The sequence below is a fragment of the Herpailurus yagouaroundi genome, unplaced genomic scaffold (assembly GCF_014898765.1).
Source record: "Herpailurus yagouaroundi ecotype Mexico unplaced genomic scaffold, PumYag 203, whole genome shotgun sequence".
Classification (NCBI taxonomy): Eukaryota; Metazoa; Chordata; class Mammalia; order Carnivora; family Felidae; genus Herpailurus; species Herpailurus yagouaroundi.
In genome coordinates, this window is record NW_024412434.1 from 11,507,965 (window position 1) to 11,525,849 (window position 17,885).

The following is a 17,885-nucleotide window of genomic DNA, read 5'->3' on the forward strand; positions in this document are numbered from 1 at the left end:
TTTTTTTTTTTTTTTTTTTTTTTTTTTTTTTGTAATTAGTACTTTCAAGTTAAGTTCTCTGTATCTGACTTCAGACTTAGAGCTCTTACCTACTAGTAAGACAGTTGGCCTGGGTGTGAACTTCAGCTTTGCTACTTACTCGTATGGGATCTCGTTACTTAATCTCTTGGCCTCAGTTTTTCCGATCTAAAAATGGGTATAACTGTGCCTATGAAATTGAGCTATTCTGATGATTCAATGAAATATTATATATTATTTAGACCACACTAGATAACAACTTTTCATGCTTATTAACTCCTCTCGAAAAGGGGATAAAGATAACCACAGGGATCTGGATAAGCAGATCCATGCACACATGAACCTTTAAAGGGAAACAGACTCATTTAAAATTTAATTTCATTGCTGTATTGAATTCTTTTTTAAAAAAATGCAAAATATTGTGACTTAACTATTACAAGAATAAGACAAAATAGCTATGTCTGGTAAATAAAATTTCTGCCAAAGAGTTTTTTCAGGCAATCAATAAGCCTGACATAATAGGATTATATCTGTTACATAAAACCCTAGAAGTTTTAAGTGTTACTCATGAGGCTTACAGGGATATTTCTTTTAAAAAAGTCAAAACCGAGATATAAGAGCTATTTTTAATTTAAAATTTAAAGTGTTTTTCACAAGGAAAAAAAAAAACCCAACAAATAATTTTCCCTGGAGTGTTGAAGGACACAGACTAAGGTTCCCCTCCCGTTGTATCACATCTTCAAATCTTCTACGTTTGTCTTAGAAACTAAATACAAGTCAACATCCTCATGAAAACACTGAAAATGGTCACAAAACACATACATCAGTGAGATCTATACTGGCAGATAATCCTGACACCTTCAATTCTTTTTAATAAGGTTAAACAGAAACTAGATCATAAGATTTACAGATGAAAGACAACCAAATGTCATTTAAATGGATTTTTCAAAACAGACGATTGCCAATAAAAAAGGACTTTCCTTTTAAGCAGTTTGTAAAAAGTGAAAATTAAAAACCTGGAATTTCAACTCTTCATTGAATTGAACTTAAATACAGAAGACCTGCCTCAGTTGAAGGCAGAAGTGCCACAGCATGGCAAAAAAAAATTCTGACAATGGTATTTTGTTATAAAGGCAGAGTTCTTACCTTACATCTTCCGTGAACCTTTCTCCTCTAGAAGAAACTTTCTAGACTTGCAGAGACCTTGAAACCACCCATCTCTCGAATGCTTCCAGCTCTGTCTTTATGGTGACTAAATGCAAGGCTTTTTTTTTTTTTTTTTTTTTTTTTTTTACAGAAGGAAGCTTTTAGTCAAAATATGCGGTTTAAAGGAGCAGTATCCACCCTTGTTAAAACCATTTCACGGACATTCAGAGGTTTTGTTTCTACTCTATGAAAGTTAAATCTGAGTAGGAAGGCATTTTTCCTGTCCCGGAAATCAGCATAACTAAAACCAATGCTGAGCTAACGAGAAATGTTTCTTCCATGTGTTCCGTCTGGCAGAAACTGCAAGCCATATCAAGGAAACACGTGATGTTTATAAATACAATATGGCTCATGTTGTCATAACCTCTCAATGACAAAAAAAAAAAAAAAGTGCAAGGAAAAGCAAGCAGCCACACAGCAGGAAAGATGAGATTTGTATCACTTGGAAGCTGTATATCAGATGTGCATATATTACCCTTTCTTGCTTCTTAGAAAATAAAAGAAAGTATTACTGGAAGCAGCTAGGGAGGAAGAAAATCTCTACCGTGTTCTGGACAGCCACTGGATTCAAATGTGTTTGCCCCCGTAACCATTTCAACAAGAGTAATTCCTTACCAACTGTAACATAAACATCTTTCGGCCGGTCAGAAAAGCATGACATAAAAGGGGCATAATTAGATACATCACTCAAGTGAGTTCCACTGTGCTAACTCGAGCAAATAATAGAACGGAGGCAAGGATTTCACGGAGCCTGGAACCGATTTGAAAATGTACAGATGTCTGTATCACGACTGATTACTGACCTGTTGATTATTGACTTCAGATCTTCTGCTAGATTAGAAGATTTGCGAGGGCAGTCACCACACTTGCTCACTATTACATCTTCAGAATCTCGCACAAGAGCCAGAGTCAAAGGAGGGGGTGTGACTCATAATGGCGGGGTAAGTGAACCAGTGAACCTTGGGGGTAGGTGAACTGGTCTGAAATCATCAATCCTACTTTGTGAGTTTGGAGGTATTGGGAATTCTGAACAACAACTCAATCTACCAGCAAATTTGTCCCACTGAATTATAAAACACAGCAAAACAAGATCCGTTATATTTAATCGGGTGTCCAGAGATTAGTGTACTTCCTACCACAGGTGAATTTAACTCCTGAAAATAAAATTTTTAAAAAGGGAAAATACGTGTGCTTTTCTGACAATCACTTAGTTCACTCCGACAAATCTGTTAGACTCATCTTAAATGTTAGGGTTATTGGGGTGCCTGGGTGGCCCAGTCCATTGAGCATCCAACTTTGGCTCAGGTCATGATCTCACAGGTTGGGAGTTCGAGCCCCACATCGGGTTCTGTGCTGACAGCTCAGAGCCTGGAGCCTGCTTCGGATTCTGTGCCTCCCTCTCTCTCTGCCCCTCCCCTGCTTGCACTGTCTCTCTCTCTCCCTTTCTCAAAATAAATAATAAACGTTAAGAAAAGTTAGGATTATTAACTGTTATATAATTTTATTGATAGGACGGGAGAATTTGTTAGGACAAGACAGATATTCTCATTTCTCATTTTGGTCAGGAACTACCACTAAGATAAGCTAGGGAATGTGTTACAGATGCTCATACTTCTATTTACAAATCATTGTACTGATCTTAGCAAATAGGGCATTCACGCAAAGTTTGCAGTAGGAAAAGTGCTGAAGTGAACCCCTTTTTCATCCGGACAGTTAATGAGAATTTCCTCAGAGCAGGACATTGCCAGAGGGAAACACAGGGAGCATGAAGATGAACTGGAGGAAACCTTCACCCCTAAAGAAGCTCAGGGGTTAGAAAGGAACTTCTGGTGTGTCCATGGTAGGCAGGAAGAAAGGAAAGGAGACGGACAGCTAAGGTCCTGTGGAGGTTCTGAGACAGGCTTGGCGAAAGGAAATGGTAGGGAGGTCATGTTAAAAATACTGGCTTTTGAGTTAGGTCCCCAAACATAGGTGGTGCGTGGACATTGCTGATGAAGACAGCAGAGTGGGGAAGGACAGTCGTGGCCACCAGAGTGAGCAAGAAGGCCAGTCCTAGAGTTGGCCTGCCTGGTTCCAAAGCCAGTTCTACCACTGAAGAGCCGTGCGGCTTCGAGCAAGTTCCCTATCCTCTCTGACCTTTGGCTCCCACATCTGAAACAGGGGATAATGAGAATTTCCTTCACACTGGGTTGTTCTGAGAATCAAATGAGAATGAATAGGGGTGCGACGTTTGGAGCAGTACCTGGCAGAGAGTCAGTAGGTGATGAATGATAGTCACTAATACCACTGCTGGTGGTGGTGGGTCAAGGAGGAGGACCTTGAATGATGAAAGAGTGTTTCTGGAAACTTCCACTTCTTTCCTTTTTTTTAAAAAAAAAATGTTTGTTTATTTTTGAGAGAGAGTGCACAAGCAGGGAGGGGTAAAGAGAGAGGGGGACAGAGAATCCCAAGCAGGCTCCATGTTGACAACTCGAGAGCCATGAGATCATGACCTGAGGCCAAAGTTGGATGCTCAATAGATTTGAGCCACCCAGGTGCCCTGGAAACTTCCATTTCTCTGGGGTTCTTTCCTCTTCCATTTCTATAGGATTATTTCATCCCTCCCCAAATCCCGAAACCTTCCTCTCAGCCAGAACACTACCCCATGGAAAAAAGCTCTAAGGCATGGCCATTTCAGACATACATACTAAATGACATATGCTTCTTCTTCTTTTATTTTTTTTGGGGGGGTGGGTGGGAGTGGGGGTAAGGGTGGAGAGTATCTTTTTAGCTTGGCCAAAAAAGAATGAAATGGAGCAAAGTTAAATATAAAAAGATGCCACGAAATAGATGCAGAGTAGAGTTAAGAAAGTGAAACAGATATTAAGAAAGGATATTTACATGTTCTAAAATCTCATCAGGAGCATCATTTCAAAACTTTTAAAACTTTAATAGAAATATCAAGGAAGGGAGGCTAGAACTGAATACAAAGAGTTAGAAAGAACTGGGTTCAAATCTGATGTCTGACATTTACCAGCTTGTGGGCCTGGGAAAGACTCACTGGCCTCAGTCGTATCATCCATAAAGATGGAGACAGTATACCTACTTTGCAGAGCTATGGACTACACAGTATGTAAAGTATTTAGCACATTGCCTACTGTAGAGATACAAAAAGGTCTCTTACCTTACATCGAAAAAAAAAAACAATGGTATAGAATGAATACTTCTTATATTCTGCCTGATTCCACAAAGGAATAGAATTCACATAAATCATTACAATTTTGCCCCAAAAAAGTCAAAGTGGAGCATATGACAAAAAGATAAAAATAGGAAAATTAAAAAAGAGAGGCCAGGAACGAAGCCAACACACAAAATACACGCCGCAAACGCCTGTACGCTTGTTGTGGGCGGGCCACAAATTTAATTCCAAGCTTTAGAGTAGCAACACAAAGAGGGAAAATGATCACTTTCAAGATTCAAAGTGTCCATATGACAAAAATAAACCAGGAGAAGCACAACTATTTCTGGTGATGAGAACAGAGAGATATTTTTACAGTGGGTTCTCGTTAATGACAGAAAATGAATAATACAGTATTTACAGCACTACCATGATAGTACTCAATGCATTCCGTGTTTACACTCACCATGGGTAGGACACCTCGGCCGACTTTCTGAGGGATACAAAGATGAACACAAGACAGTTTATGCTTTTGGAGAATTTACAGTCTTGCAGACTGAGATGAATGTGCATTCAAATGATTATAATACCATGGGGTGCCTGGGTCACTCCATCGTAGGAGCGTCTGACTCTCGGTTTTGGCTCAGGTCATAATCTCATGGTTCGTGGGTTCAAACCCTGCATTGGGCTCTGTGCTGACTGTGCAGAGCCTGTTTGGGATTCCGTCTCCCTCTCTCTCTAACGTCCCCTCCCCCGCACATGTTCTCTCTCTTTCTCTCAAATAAGTTAAAAAAAAAAGTGCTATTACTTAAAAATAAATCGATAAATAATTATAACACAAGGACAATGTGCAACGTGCCCCAAAAAGGAAAGATAAATTCTGACAGAGCATTAGGGAAAGCTTCATCGAGTAGGTGGTCTTTCATTTGGCCTCTAAAAACAAGCGTTTGTGTTTTGACAGATCTTAATGCAGATATTTTCAACCATTCAGAAACAGTGGAGAAAATAATACAGGGAATTCCTTTCATCTATCTTTGACATTTTTCAGCAGTTTACCAATTTTGTATCCTCCAATTTTGTAACAATCATTTTGTATTGTATTACCAATTTTGTCCACTTTTTGGGTTTACTCTGCTGGACTATTTTTCAGCAAGTCCCATTTATCATGCCATTTAGCCTGTAAACACTTAGTATGTCTCATTTTAAAAAACATAACCAGCAAGCCATTATTATACCCAACAGAATTACCAGTTATCCCCTAATATCATCCAATTTCTAACACATGTTCGGATTTCTTAAAGGGTTTCAAAGATTTTTTTCTTTTTTCTTTTGTTAGAGTTGGTTGTTCCAATCAGGATCCTAACATGGCACACACATGGCATTTGGTTGTTAGGGTATAGATGTGACCCAGGAAACGTAATACTGTCCCCGCCAACCCTTTTCTCAGGCCAGTAGCTTATAGAAGGAATTGGGCAACCGTTTTGTAGTGTGCTAGATGGATAGAATTTTGAAAGGTAGATATTTGGGGAAGGAAAGGCCACCTCACACACCTGGAGTAAGAACTGTGAGGCGTCTCTGATGCTTGGGTGTTGGGGTGCAGATGATACTGTCCATCGGCCTGTGCTATTCTTTGCGCAGTGGGAAGGTGGGCTTAGGGGTATGGCTTGGGGAACAGTCGTCGTTAGACTGGGGTGAGAAGAGTTGGAAGCCTGGCTAAAGACTGTTGCATGACTGATTGCTAGGATAATACTGAACGCCAGACCTAGAGCAGCAGAGTCATGTTGCCAAGAGCTGAAGACCTGGAGCCTACCTACCTGGGTTCAAATCTAAGCTCTACCACTCTCTAGCTGTGTATTCTTGGAAAAATTTCTTAACATACCTAAGTGACTGTTTTCTGAGCTCTAAATATGAGGGCTTATACCGATACCTGCCTCAAAACGTTGTCCTGGGGATTAAATGAGATCCCCTGTAGGAGTGTGCAGTAAATGCTCAAAAAAGTTAGCAATGGTGCAGGCAATGGTAGAAGGATCATCCATGAGAGGCCTTGCTGAGTGGCCTGCATGAGCTCTGGTGACCAGGGATTTGTTGAGAAACAGGGGTCAGGCACTTAAAGAATCACTGATAGCTCAACTTTTTAAGTCTCTTCTTCCCCACCCTTCAAAACACACACACACATACACCATCGCAGTCACCCTACTATGTGCAAAAATAGAAAAGCAAGCAGGAAAAGGACTTAGGAGAGAAAGAAATTAGGATTTTTTCAACAGGATATAACGGAGACATTGGAAGAATATCCACATGGAGATAGTCACTGGAAGTTGAACACTGAGCTCTTGAAGTCTAGAGAAATGGCAAAGTTAGGGTTATAGTTTCTAGGGTCATCCACGTTGAGGTAAGCGAAGCCAGCAGTAAGATAAAAACCACAAGTGAAAAGGTGCAGATTTAAACAAAAGCAAATTCACACATATACACACACTCAACACACACACACACTGTAGTGAGTTCTGCCGGAGCACACTGAAGATGGTTTAGGAGCAGAAGGAAGAGGAGTTAGTGAATGAAGCAGGCTGAGATGTGTTTGAACATACGTAGGAGATTTAGAAATGGCGGTGTAATGGGAACCAAGATTTCGAAGGAAACCACTGGTTAGTGCAAATGCGGACCTGAAATAAAAGAGGTCTGGGAGGCAGCGACTGATTTTGGTATTAGGAAATAATTTAGAATGTAGGGCCAATTCTGGGGAGTGTGTTCGAAATGCATATCTAAACGCAAAGCTGTCACATATAAGTAAAAATTAAAGACACACAAGAGGGAAAGAACTGAAAGATGGGAGCAGAAAATCTCAGGTAGTAATCTCAAAGTGCGTAAAAAGATAGAAAAGGCCCTAACTGTGAAAAAGCCACTGGGTTTGGCGAACAGGAAGTCACTGGTACCCTCTGAGAGCCACAAAATGGAATGGCTCATCTTTGAGTTGTACGTTTGTGAATTGCAAGCCCTGTGAATGCATGCACCATTTTTTGCAAGAGGGCCTCTTCCATATGGTGAGCTCAATCCCTTGGGAACTGAATTTCAAAGCGACTATCTAATTTTGTAATAAAACAAAAGCCATGTGATTAAATTAGATCAGGGTGATTTGCACCCACGTGTAAAGAATCAGGAGCCGGGTGTGCTCAGTTCCAGCAGAAAACTACAAGTCTCCTTCCACAGACTAGCCTCAGAAGTGCTCAGCTAGATGCTAAATGAAAAACTAGACACATGTTTTCCCCAGCAGGCATATTCTGTGCATGCTCTGGGGCCCACAACCTCAAAGTTAATACTTGAGTCTAACATGCTTCCTGAGTAACACCACCGCCATCATAAAACTGCTCTGGGGAACGGACTGTGGTGGATTCGGAGTCTCACGTTTTCTTGGGTTTTGCAGGTAAGATCTTAAAGGCACCGTTGCCAGACGGTCTCAGGGGCCACTGCCAAGCTCTGGTGTTGCTGTTTTTGCACCCCTGCTTGATCCAACCAATGTTTCTGCTGATATGCGTATTTGCTGGTAATGAGTGGGCAGCCGGGCGGGCTGTCCCAGGCTGCATCTGGAGGCTGGTGGTTGAAGGCAGATGACATCAGGCGCAGGGCTGCGTAACTGACTCATACGAGTAGTTATCATCAGATTTCTTCACGGCCACGCGCACATTGCAAACATACGGAAGGATGGAGCTCCCCTAAGCCTACCACGCAGCTTGGTTTAGTCTACAACAATTGATCCCTGCTTTGCTCTCTCTTTCTGTTCTTTACCATAACTGACGGGGTAATGCATCTGGGCTTCAGGACGGGCTCACCAAAACCTCCTTTCCTTTAATGGCAAGGCAGCCACGCTCACGGAGGAAAGAGAGAGAATTCCATGTCTCTTAGCTTCTGGAATCTGCAAATCAGGGCCAAGTTACAAACTGCAGGCATGATCACACCTCGTTGGTTTTAAAACCACGTTCTGTTTCTCATATCTGAGTAGTCTTCATGGAAACCTAAAAGCGTGTCTGTGGGTTGGATGGCGAACATGTGCTGTCTTGTCATCTGAGGACAACAGTTGATTTCCTCACACACACACACACACACACACACACACACACACACCCCACTGTGTAAAAGGAGGCTGTGGGCAACACAGAAAGATCGCTAGGGTCTCGTCTAAAAGTGAAAGCAGAACAGCTTTACTGAAACTCATAGCCAAAGTTCTGAATTCTAACGGGTTTCATCCATATGGTTGATATTTAAGTCTCTACGTGCTCACTGCTGGTCTTTATGTAGGTACCACATCTGCTTAAGAGTTAAAACAGGTGTCCTCCCCAGCCATAAACAAGATTTTCAGAGGCGATTCTGGGGCCCCTTGTGGCCTCCATGTAACAGAAACAGAACTGTGACAGCCACGAATGTCCAGTTCGAAGGCCAGACGTATCAAAAAAATAAGGATACCAAGGGAACAAAGACACTTAAGGACGTCAGTGAGAAAAAATAATGAAATAATAAAAAGCAAGGGTACTATGACACTCAGTCCATGTTTCATGACCAGCATGACTCAATCTGTCTTCACGTGGTGCTGGTTTACATTTAAAGTGTAACTAGCTAAAAATAAGCCTCAAAATCCTAGATTTTCTGAAGTAGCAACACAGCCTTCACTTCAAATTGCACATCATTTCTGACATAAAAAAAAGCAGTTGAGGACGTAAGAAGCCTTTTTCCCAAGGTGTGGGCTCTGTCCCACAATGTCATCACTCATATTGCAGTCCAGCATTCCCTAGAAATTCTTCCAGTGCTTTCGATCCTCCTGGCCTCTCGGTCCTAAACTCACACACCTTGTGGGGGACGCAGAACAATCGTCCCCCAAAGATGTCTGCATCCGAATCCACTGAACCTCTGACTATACAAGAAAGGGGGATTAAGGTTGCTACAGAGCCGACCTTAAAATAAGGAGATTATTTTGGAGCACTGGGTGGGCTTGATGTAATCACAAATGTCCTTAAAAGTGGAAGAGGGAGGGTTAGAGACGTGATGATGGAATCAGGGTCAGAGAGATGCTATTTGGCTGAGTCGGAAGATGGAGAAAGGGGACCCGAAGTCAAGGAATGCGTGTGACCTCCAGAAACTGGGAAAAATGGAGACATTCTCTCTACAGCTTCCAGAAAGGACAGCTGATGTCCTGTCAATGACTCCTGGAGTTTATAGTCCACTGAGGACCATGTCAGACTTCTGACCTCGAGAAGTTTAAGATAGTAAACCTGTGTCATTTTAAGCCACTAAACGTATATTCATTTGTTACAGCAACAACAGCAAACTGATACGTGCTGTCCAGAAGCAGAGACAGCCTTACCTCGGGAATGCTACCACGACACGGACAGACAGTGCCTGGGTCTCTTTGACAAGAACACCTATTCATTTACTTTTTTCTAGTTAAACTCCAGCATCCAGCAAAGTGCTCATCCTCAGAAAGGATGATATAAAATGGTGCAGCATCTTCTAAATTTGTGTGTGTGGTGGGGAGGAGGTACAGCTGGAGGGGAACGTAACGTTATTGTTAGAAACTCAATCCCTTTTTAGCGAACCTGCATTAATGTGATTTTAAAAATCTGCCTTTTCTGTTCCCCGGTGCTTTTTTCTTCAAAACATCCCTGTGTGCTTTGAATGTTTGGATAATCTTCTGAGATGATCTACCTCCAGAGAACTTTAGCTCCCAAATCATGCAGATTTTTGGACTATGCCTTCAACGTGATTCAGATAAGGTCTGATAATATTAATACAGTACAGCAGCAAACGGTCTTCAATTCGAAAGGAAACAATTTAAGTAGGATGCTTGGAATAGCTGACAGGAGAATGTTAACAGATTCATTGGAGAAAAAAAGAGCAAGAGATCCTCTGAGTAAGTTAATTGTACGTAGACCACAGACACTTTTATGCAAAGATTCTCAGGATCCCCTCGGAGTGAGGACACAACGAAATTCCATGCTTAGAGATAAATGAGGATGTGTCGGGCCCTATATCACTCCCTTTGCCCCAAATGTCCAGGAAATCTGGTTTCTTTACCAAGGAACAAATAATGAGTCATCAGACAAGATGAGTGTTGAGAACCTTTAAGATCTGATGGTGGACTGTGGTTGCCATCAGGAGACCATGCCAGAGAACGAATGGGCCGGTCTGACCTGTCGAACAAAATTAAGAATAGAACGGGAACACTTACCCTCATGTCTCCATTCACAGTTTTCGGTGTGTGATTGAATGCGTGCGCAGGGTCCTTATTGTACACTTTGAGGAGCGATCGGTCCTGAATGTTCCTGGAATCAAACACAGCAATAACTATGGCAGATGAAAGGAGCCTTATTTTGGCCGTGTCCTTTGCCTGCCCTGGAGAATCAGGTAAAAGACATGAACAGACACTCCAGCTGTTGTCTACAATCAACCAGACAAAAAGTCCCTTCACCACAAAATGGGCAAAAATAAATAAGGAAAAGGAGAAAAGTGACCTCGGCTTTTCTATCCTGTTTTTGTTCTTAGGAAAGTATCAGTCTTTCCCCAGAGTCCTCCACCCACAAATACCAGGTAGCACGGGTTTTCTTTCAAGATTTGAGCAAGAAAAGCTAACACTTAAAGAGACAATAAAGCTCCAATACTTACAATACGTTCAAAGAGATTTGGTTAATATTTAAATATTTAATAGTTTACTTTGCCCAAACACCTGGTTTTCTGCTTATCTCATGAATGCGCACGAATGAAAATGGTTTCCCCTTCAAATACTTTCAGCAAGGAAAAGAAAATGTATTTGCAGTCCAGAAAAAAAAAAAAAATGGTACCACCAAGATCAGAACTAGTATCCTTCCGATGCCCTTTTTTTCTCTTCCACAGTGGGTTTTAAAAAGACTTTTCTGCATACAGGTTGACTTCCTGGACGTGCAGGGTGTTTAGAAGGAATAGCAGAGAAAGTCTTCCGCAGGAATAGCAGAGAAAGTCTGTTTCTCCTTCTGAGCCCAGCGTTTAGAGCTCCAGTGTCAGCCATACTGCAGCAAAGGACAGAAGTCCCACACCTTGCTTAGAGCCCTACCTTATAATTGTTTAAAAGCATATGAACGTCTGTGAAGTCCTTCTCCCTCCACATTCAGCTTTCATCAGCAGAAGGGCCACCCAGGGCACTTTCAGCCCCGTCTACACTGAGTCTCCCCAAGGCCGGCGCGCTGAGCTCAGGGAAATGTGTGCAGGAAAACGCATTCCTTTCCTCCAGGTGCAGCACACGCTCTGTGGGCTGATCGCAATCTCTGGCATTACTGGGTTATGTTTTGTTTTACATGAACTGAGGGATTCTTGGACTGGTCTTGCTTCCCTCCTTTAAATATGTCAGTAATTGCTTTGAAGCAATGACTAGCCCAAGCTTGCATGGCTGCCCCAGCCTTCAAGTAGCTCATTACAAGCTGGTGTGAGAGGGGTTGGGTTACTGCGAAGGCAGGAGCTCACAGAAGGTGAGGATACAGGTATTCCCTAAAGGACCCTCCCGTGGCTGGAGGGGGGAGGGAGTCACAAGTGACAATATGAAGAAGCTGAAAACCTCACTTGAGCCATGAAAAAAACTTAGTGTGATTCTAAAGGTATTTTAAAAAGATGAGGTTGGTTTATGATTAATTTAGAAACATGCTCATCCAAGAGGAACCAACAGCAAAGGCCCAGATTGCATTTACCATGGCAACATTTACAACATGGAATTTCAACCTGACCGCTCTACAGCATTTCCCTAAGGAAAATATGAAGAACCCAACACAATGACGAAATAGTTAAATGTTTAACAAATACGCTCTCACTTCAAAAATACTAGATATGAAAGGAAATTTGTCTCAAAAATACTGGATGTGAAAGGAAATTTGTCTCTGGGCTCAGAAGATGAAAGCCATTGTCTTCAGTTATAGTCTACATGGTACATTTTGTGGGGAAGGGGGACACTGTATATAATGCCGATGGTGAGAATTTATTCTCCCATTCAAATAAAACATAATTGAGGCATTTTATGCACATGAGCAAAGAAAGAGAGTAATTCTTGGGAAAAAAACCTACATTTGATCACCTAGCATAAACATTATATTCATCACGAAATAAAAACACTTTACCCACTTAAAATATTTGTAGGTCCATTTTTATAAGGAAATCAAAATACGGAAAAGTAAAATTATAGACAAAGTTATAAATCAATGATTTTCCAGTTAAACATTAAAACATTTTTTTTTAACGTTTATTCAGATACGAGCAGGGGAGGGGCAGAGAGAGAGGGAGACACAGAACTGGAAGCAGGCTCCAGGCTCTGAGCTGTCAGCACAGAGCCTGACCCGGGGCTCAAACTCATGAATCGCGAGATCATGACGTGAGCCGAAGTCGGATGCTTAACCCACTGAGCCCCCCAGGCGCCCCCCCCCCCGCCCCACCAGTTAAACATTTTAAATGAGATTAAAATCACTTTCACAAATGTAAACATATTAACTGAATATTATTAATGTTTAAAGAAAGGATCCCATCTTCTCTCAAGCACTATTTTTATCTATTTTGTCAACTGACTTTGCATCAAGGAGAAGTATCTCAGTTTGAAATTTGGGGCGACCTCGTCCTCTTTGACCTCCCTCCCATCTCTTTTTCTAAGACTTCCTTGCAACACTCTGGAAGATCGTGTAGAGGAAACCCTAGCAGTAGCACCCTGAGTTTGGGAAAGTCTCTAGAAAATCGTGACTCATTGCAGTTTAAAAGTGCTTGCATGAAAATAAATAAGTCAATAAATAAAACTGGTTGCAAGACAGTGGGGTCCAATTGTTTCTAATCACCTCATCAGGCTTGAGCTCCATAATGAAAAGTGGCTTCGTGTAGTGTTATACGGATTTATTATTCCAGTACTCTGACTGCACAACATGGAAATTCAAGAAAATTGCTGTAAAACAATTGCTGTATGTCTGTGTGAAAATACTACATGCGATCGTATGACCGCAAACACACTCTTCAGAGATACTGCGATCGCTCCACGTTTAAGTTCATGCTCTATAAATTTGATTTTGTTTTTTGGTGACAGGCTGATTAATAATTTATTTCAAAAAACAGACATGAATTTTCTGATACCCATGAATATTTAAACATGTTTTTTAAAAGCAGCAAGGCCGGGCAACAGATGTAGCACCCATACCTTAGGGCATGCGTCAAACTTTGAAAGCCCTAAATTACTCATACACTTTGGCACACGCCTAAATATGTCATCTCTGATCATTGTTAGATATTTATCAGTTTACACTTAGTATGCACTAGGAGGCATATTTTTAGGAAGTGGTTCTTATTAATTTCATAATGAAGAAACAGGGCATCCTGTTGTCCCCATGGGGAAGGGACCCAAAAATCCAAGTTGTGGACCAGGTCAGTTGGTCAGGGAACATTCCGAGGGAATAAGAAACTCGTCACCAAGGATGCGGACAGTCAGGCCTGGGGCTGGGCTTGGAAATAACCTGGCTGTGTGATCTTGAATGAGCCCTTTAACTTTTACACATCTGAGTTTCTGGTCCCATAAAATGAAAGGGCTGAATTAGTCACTACATAATTTTTTAAGTTCTAAAATGTCTAGAGGCTATAGGAGCGACTGCTTTTCTGTGCTGACCTAAGTCCGGTTTGTCAGGCTGTTTGGCTGGAAGAGATCAGATGGGTCGCCTCTGCTCTGGACACACCAACACCTCAGTAGACACAGATGCTTTTACTTCTGTGCAGCCTGCTGTGGCTTGAGTCTGCTTAGCTTCATTTGAGAGGACATTCTCCTGGGGGCCCTGGAGAAAGCCCACCTGGGAAGTGAGATTCTTTGGTAAGGCCAACTATTTAAGAAAAACATGAAAAAGGACAATGTTTCTCAGCCTTTTTTCTTGTGGACAACAGCACAGGGTCCCCTGCTTCGACTCTAACCTGTTGGTGTAAATAATGGCGCAGTGGGATCATTACCTAAAATGTTTCACGGCCTCTGTGAGGGAAAGAGCACTTGAGAAGGAGCTGGGAAAGTTCCAGTCACAAGCATGGCCTTATGGTGTTGATCAAGTCACTCCACTACCTTCTGGGCCTCAGTTTCCCTAACTCTTAGTGGACTAGATTATTTCTTAACATTCTTTTCAGATGTAATAGGCAAGGATCTATGTGGAAGAAGTCTGTCCTCATCTTTGTAAACCAGACCTTATAAATGGATTACAGAAAAGCAGATCGTGAATCCATACCTGGGGGTAAGATAAGCCTACCAATCAGGGTAATAGCTGTCTGTGCTTTGTTCATGGGGACACGGAGAGATTAGGACTCAGTACAAACTGTAACAATGCTAAATGCAGTATGCTGGACATACACATACACACACACACGCGCACACACACACGATGTAACTACCTACCTTACATCGTTTAGTTCATAATAGACATTTCTGCTTTCGTCTTTGATGTAAATGGCAACACTGGGCGACTCTAGCATCTTCATGGTGAGCTGCTGTGGAAAGGCACTTACGAAGAGAGCACGGATTGTGTCTGCACTTGTGATTTCATTCGGCATCCTGAGCTGCTTGGTTTCATCCCCATACTGGAGATAGAGAACCCCTGCATGCAAAATGAACACGGTTATCAGTCCCAGATCAAGATGCACACAACACGCAGCAAAAGTTCAGCCACTCCTGTCTTACCACAGACAGCAATGTTCAGGACAAGCTTGGAAAGAGTGTAATAAGAGACATTTGTTTGGAATTTCCAAAGATTCGCATAAATATTCACTTTTATTCTTTGGAGTCCAGGCAGATGTTAAAGAGGCTAATTTTCAACTCTTAAAACCAGAGACAGGAAGCTAACTTCTGGTAGCCGAAAGCAAAAGACAATACTTGATTCCCCTGAAAGGAAAATTTAGGAGTTTGACTCCGTAGGGTGATTTTCCCCATGTCTTTCGTTAACTAACAACACAATCATTATAGCGATGGGTACGCTATACAGTTTAAATCTTTATAGTCCATTCAGAGACATGTTAAGTGGAAAGGCTACAATATTTCTGTGGCTCTAATACATATTTATTGAATGTTTATGCCAAATGAAACTATCTAAGAAAAGAATCTGGCACCCCAATGTTTCAGAAAGAAAATGGAGCAAACCAGTTACCCAAAAGACAAATGGAAACATCAGATCACAGAATTTTGGAGTTCTAGGGGGTATGTGGCTTCCAATGAACAATACCTCCCGGTATTCATACCCCTGTGAGTGTAATCCCTTACCACATTGTGCCTGGGTTTGACCATGTCTCACTTGTTTTGACCAATGAGACATTAGCATGCAAAATGCAAAATGGAGGCTTGGTAAGTGCTTGCATACTAGACCTTATCTTCTTGATGAGTGTGGTCTTGGACGCTCCCTCACTGAACCAAGCTTCTGTGAGTCCAACTGAGCCCAATGGCGAGGCCCCATGAAGAAGAATGAAAGTCCTGACTGACAACCCCCACTAAGCACCCATTCGATAGCCGGACCACTGGCCAGTCATGTGGGTGACCCATCTTGAGAGCACCTCCAGCTCCCAGGTGACCTGCTCCAGCTGTCAGATGGAACAGAAATGCAATGCCCCCTCCAAGCCCTGCCGAAACTACAGAATAAAGCAAATAAATAGTTGTTAATTTAACTATGGTTAGGGTCCCTTGTTACTCAGAAATGTATAACTGAAACAGGATATCAAAGATCCGGACATTTCATTTGAATCCACTTCCTGTGAGAATCTATTGAGGACAGACTAATACCCTTAGAGTAAGCTTTGGCAGGAGAGACTCAAAAGAGAATAGAATATGGTTTCTGATTAAAGATGGCAATTCATGCAACGAATTCGTCTCTATCTCCTCCTGAAAGTCCATTAAAGTGACAACGGAGATTAACAAAGCGTAAATTAAAGAATTAAGGGAATGAGAGAGGAAACAACAACAGACAAGAGAAAGTCAACACCTAAGTCTTCAAGGGGAGAACTCCACATAAAACATGCAGGGCTGGGGCGCCTGGGTGGCTCAGTCGGTTAAGTGTCTGACTCTTGATTTCGGCTCAGGTCATGATCTCAGGGTCGTGAGATTGAGCCCTGCATCAGGCTCTGTGCTGAGCGTGGAGCCTGCTTGAGATTCTCTCCCTCCCTTTCCCTCTGCCCCTCCCCAACCTGTATGCGAACTTAAGCACTCTCTCTCTCAAAAAATAAAATAAAAATAAAATAAAATAAAGAAATATCCCTTTAAAAAAAAACCCAACAAAACAAAACAAAGCAGACTAACAAACAAAAAACATGCAGGGCCAGGGAAGTTCCAAAACCAAAGCACCAGATCCTTCTGAGGGGAGGAATTCAGACTGAGTGCAAATCATGAAGCCTGATGGAACTGTTCCTTCTTTTTAATGGTGCTGCAGACGGTTTGAAACTCCCCTTCTATCCCACTCAGCCAACCGACTCCCTACAGAAGAAGACTTAAGAAGTAGAATAAAACAGACTGGATTCTGGCTCATCAGGCACAGGGGAGAGTAGGTGAGGTGCCTTCTGACAAAATGCTTGCAAAGAGGTGACCCTCAGTCAGGAAGCTGGAGGAACCCTACAGGGGTTCCATTACACTTGAGGGTAATGGTCAAGTGCTGTCTGATCACCTCATTGCGAAGTGGTCCAACCCCATATGAAAGCTTCCAGTTAGTACGACTATGCTCCACTCACACACTCATAGACTACCCAGGATTAACAGACATTTCACAGAAACCACTAACATGAAACACCAAAATAAACAGAAAACAGAAACTCAGAAAAGATGAGACTGTCCAAGAAAAGGGGAACATTTGGAGAACAAGGGCAGTCTCTGGGAACCATGACAGCAGGAATTAAGAATTGAGGGAGAAGAGGCGTGCCTGGCAGGCTCAGTCAGTAGAGCATGTGACTTTTGATCTTGGGGTTGGGCGTACAGATTACTTAATTAAAAAAAAAAAAATTCAGGGAGGAAGAAAAAGTTGATGAAATCACAGAAAGTAGAGCAAAAAGATGACGGGACAGGAGACAGTGAAAAACAGTAAGAAAAACAGAATTATTTCAGAGCATCCCAAGTCTTACTAACCGGAATTTGGATAAAAGAGATCAGGAAAAGCAAAAGTTCTACAAAAAGTATCCTGAAAAAATGTTCCCCCACACTGAAGGACCTGACATCAGAGATCGAAAAAGCTTATGAAACACACCACAGACTCGGGCTTGTCACTGAGACATTCCAGATGGTAAGGGGAGAATAGAAGGTCCTACAAGTTCCCAGGGGTTTGGGGAGGAAGGTCATAAAGAATCAGGAGTCAGAAAGGCATTAGAACAGCCACCCGGAGGGGGCTTGGGTGGCTCAGTTGGTCTGGCCTCTGACTCTTGATTTCAGCTCAGGTCATGATCTCACGGTCCTGAGATGGAGGCCCCCATTGGGCTCTGTGCTGGACATGGAAGCTGTTTAAGATTCTCTCTCTCCCTCTCTCTC

At 42.1% G+C, this 17,885-nt stretch overlaps 1 protein-coding gene across 21 annotated transcripts in view; it reads right to left on the reverse strand.

Annotated features, from left to right (window-relative positions):
- Window positions 1-17,885, reverse strand: part of KIAA1217 (KIAA1217 ortholog) — a 398,770-nt gene that overhangs the window by 85,407 nt on the left and 295,478 nt on the right. For 19 of the 21 annotated variants that reach the window (XM_040451215.1, XM_040451216.1, XM_040451217.1 and 16 more), the window contains 2 exons: window positions 14,790-14,988; window positions 10,599-10,692 (listed from right to left, as the gene is read on the reverse strand). In XM_040451215.1, coding sequence (XP_040307149.1) covers window positions 10,599-10,692; window positions 14,790-14,988 — 293 coding nt within the window. Of the gene's footprint in view, window positions 1-1,164; window positions 1,500-10,598; window positions 10,693-11,456; window positions 11,568-14,789; window positions 14,989-17,885 lie in introns of those variants that run through there. The other 2 variants (XM_040451208.1, XM_040451210.1) reach the window with 2 other exon arrangements.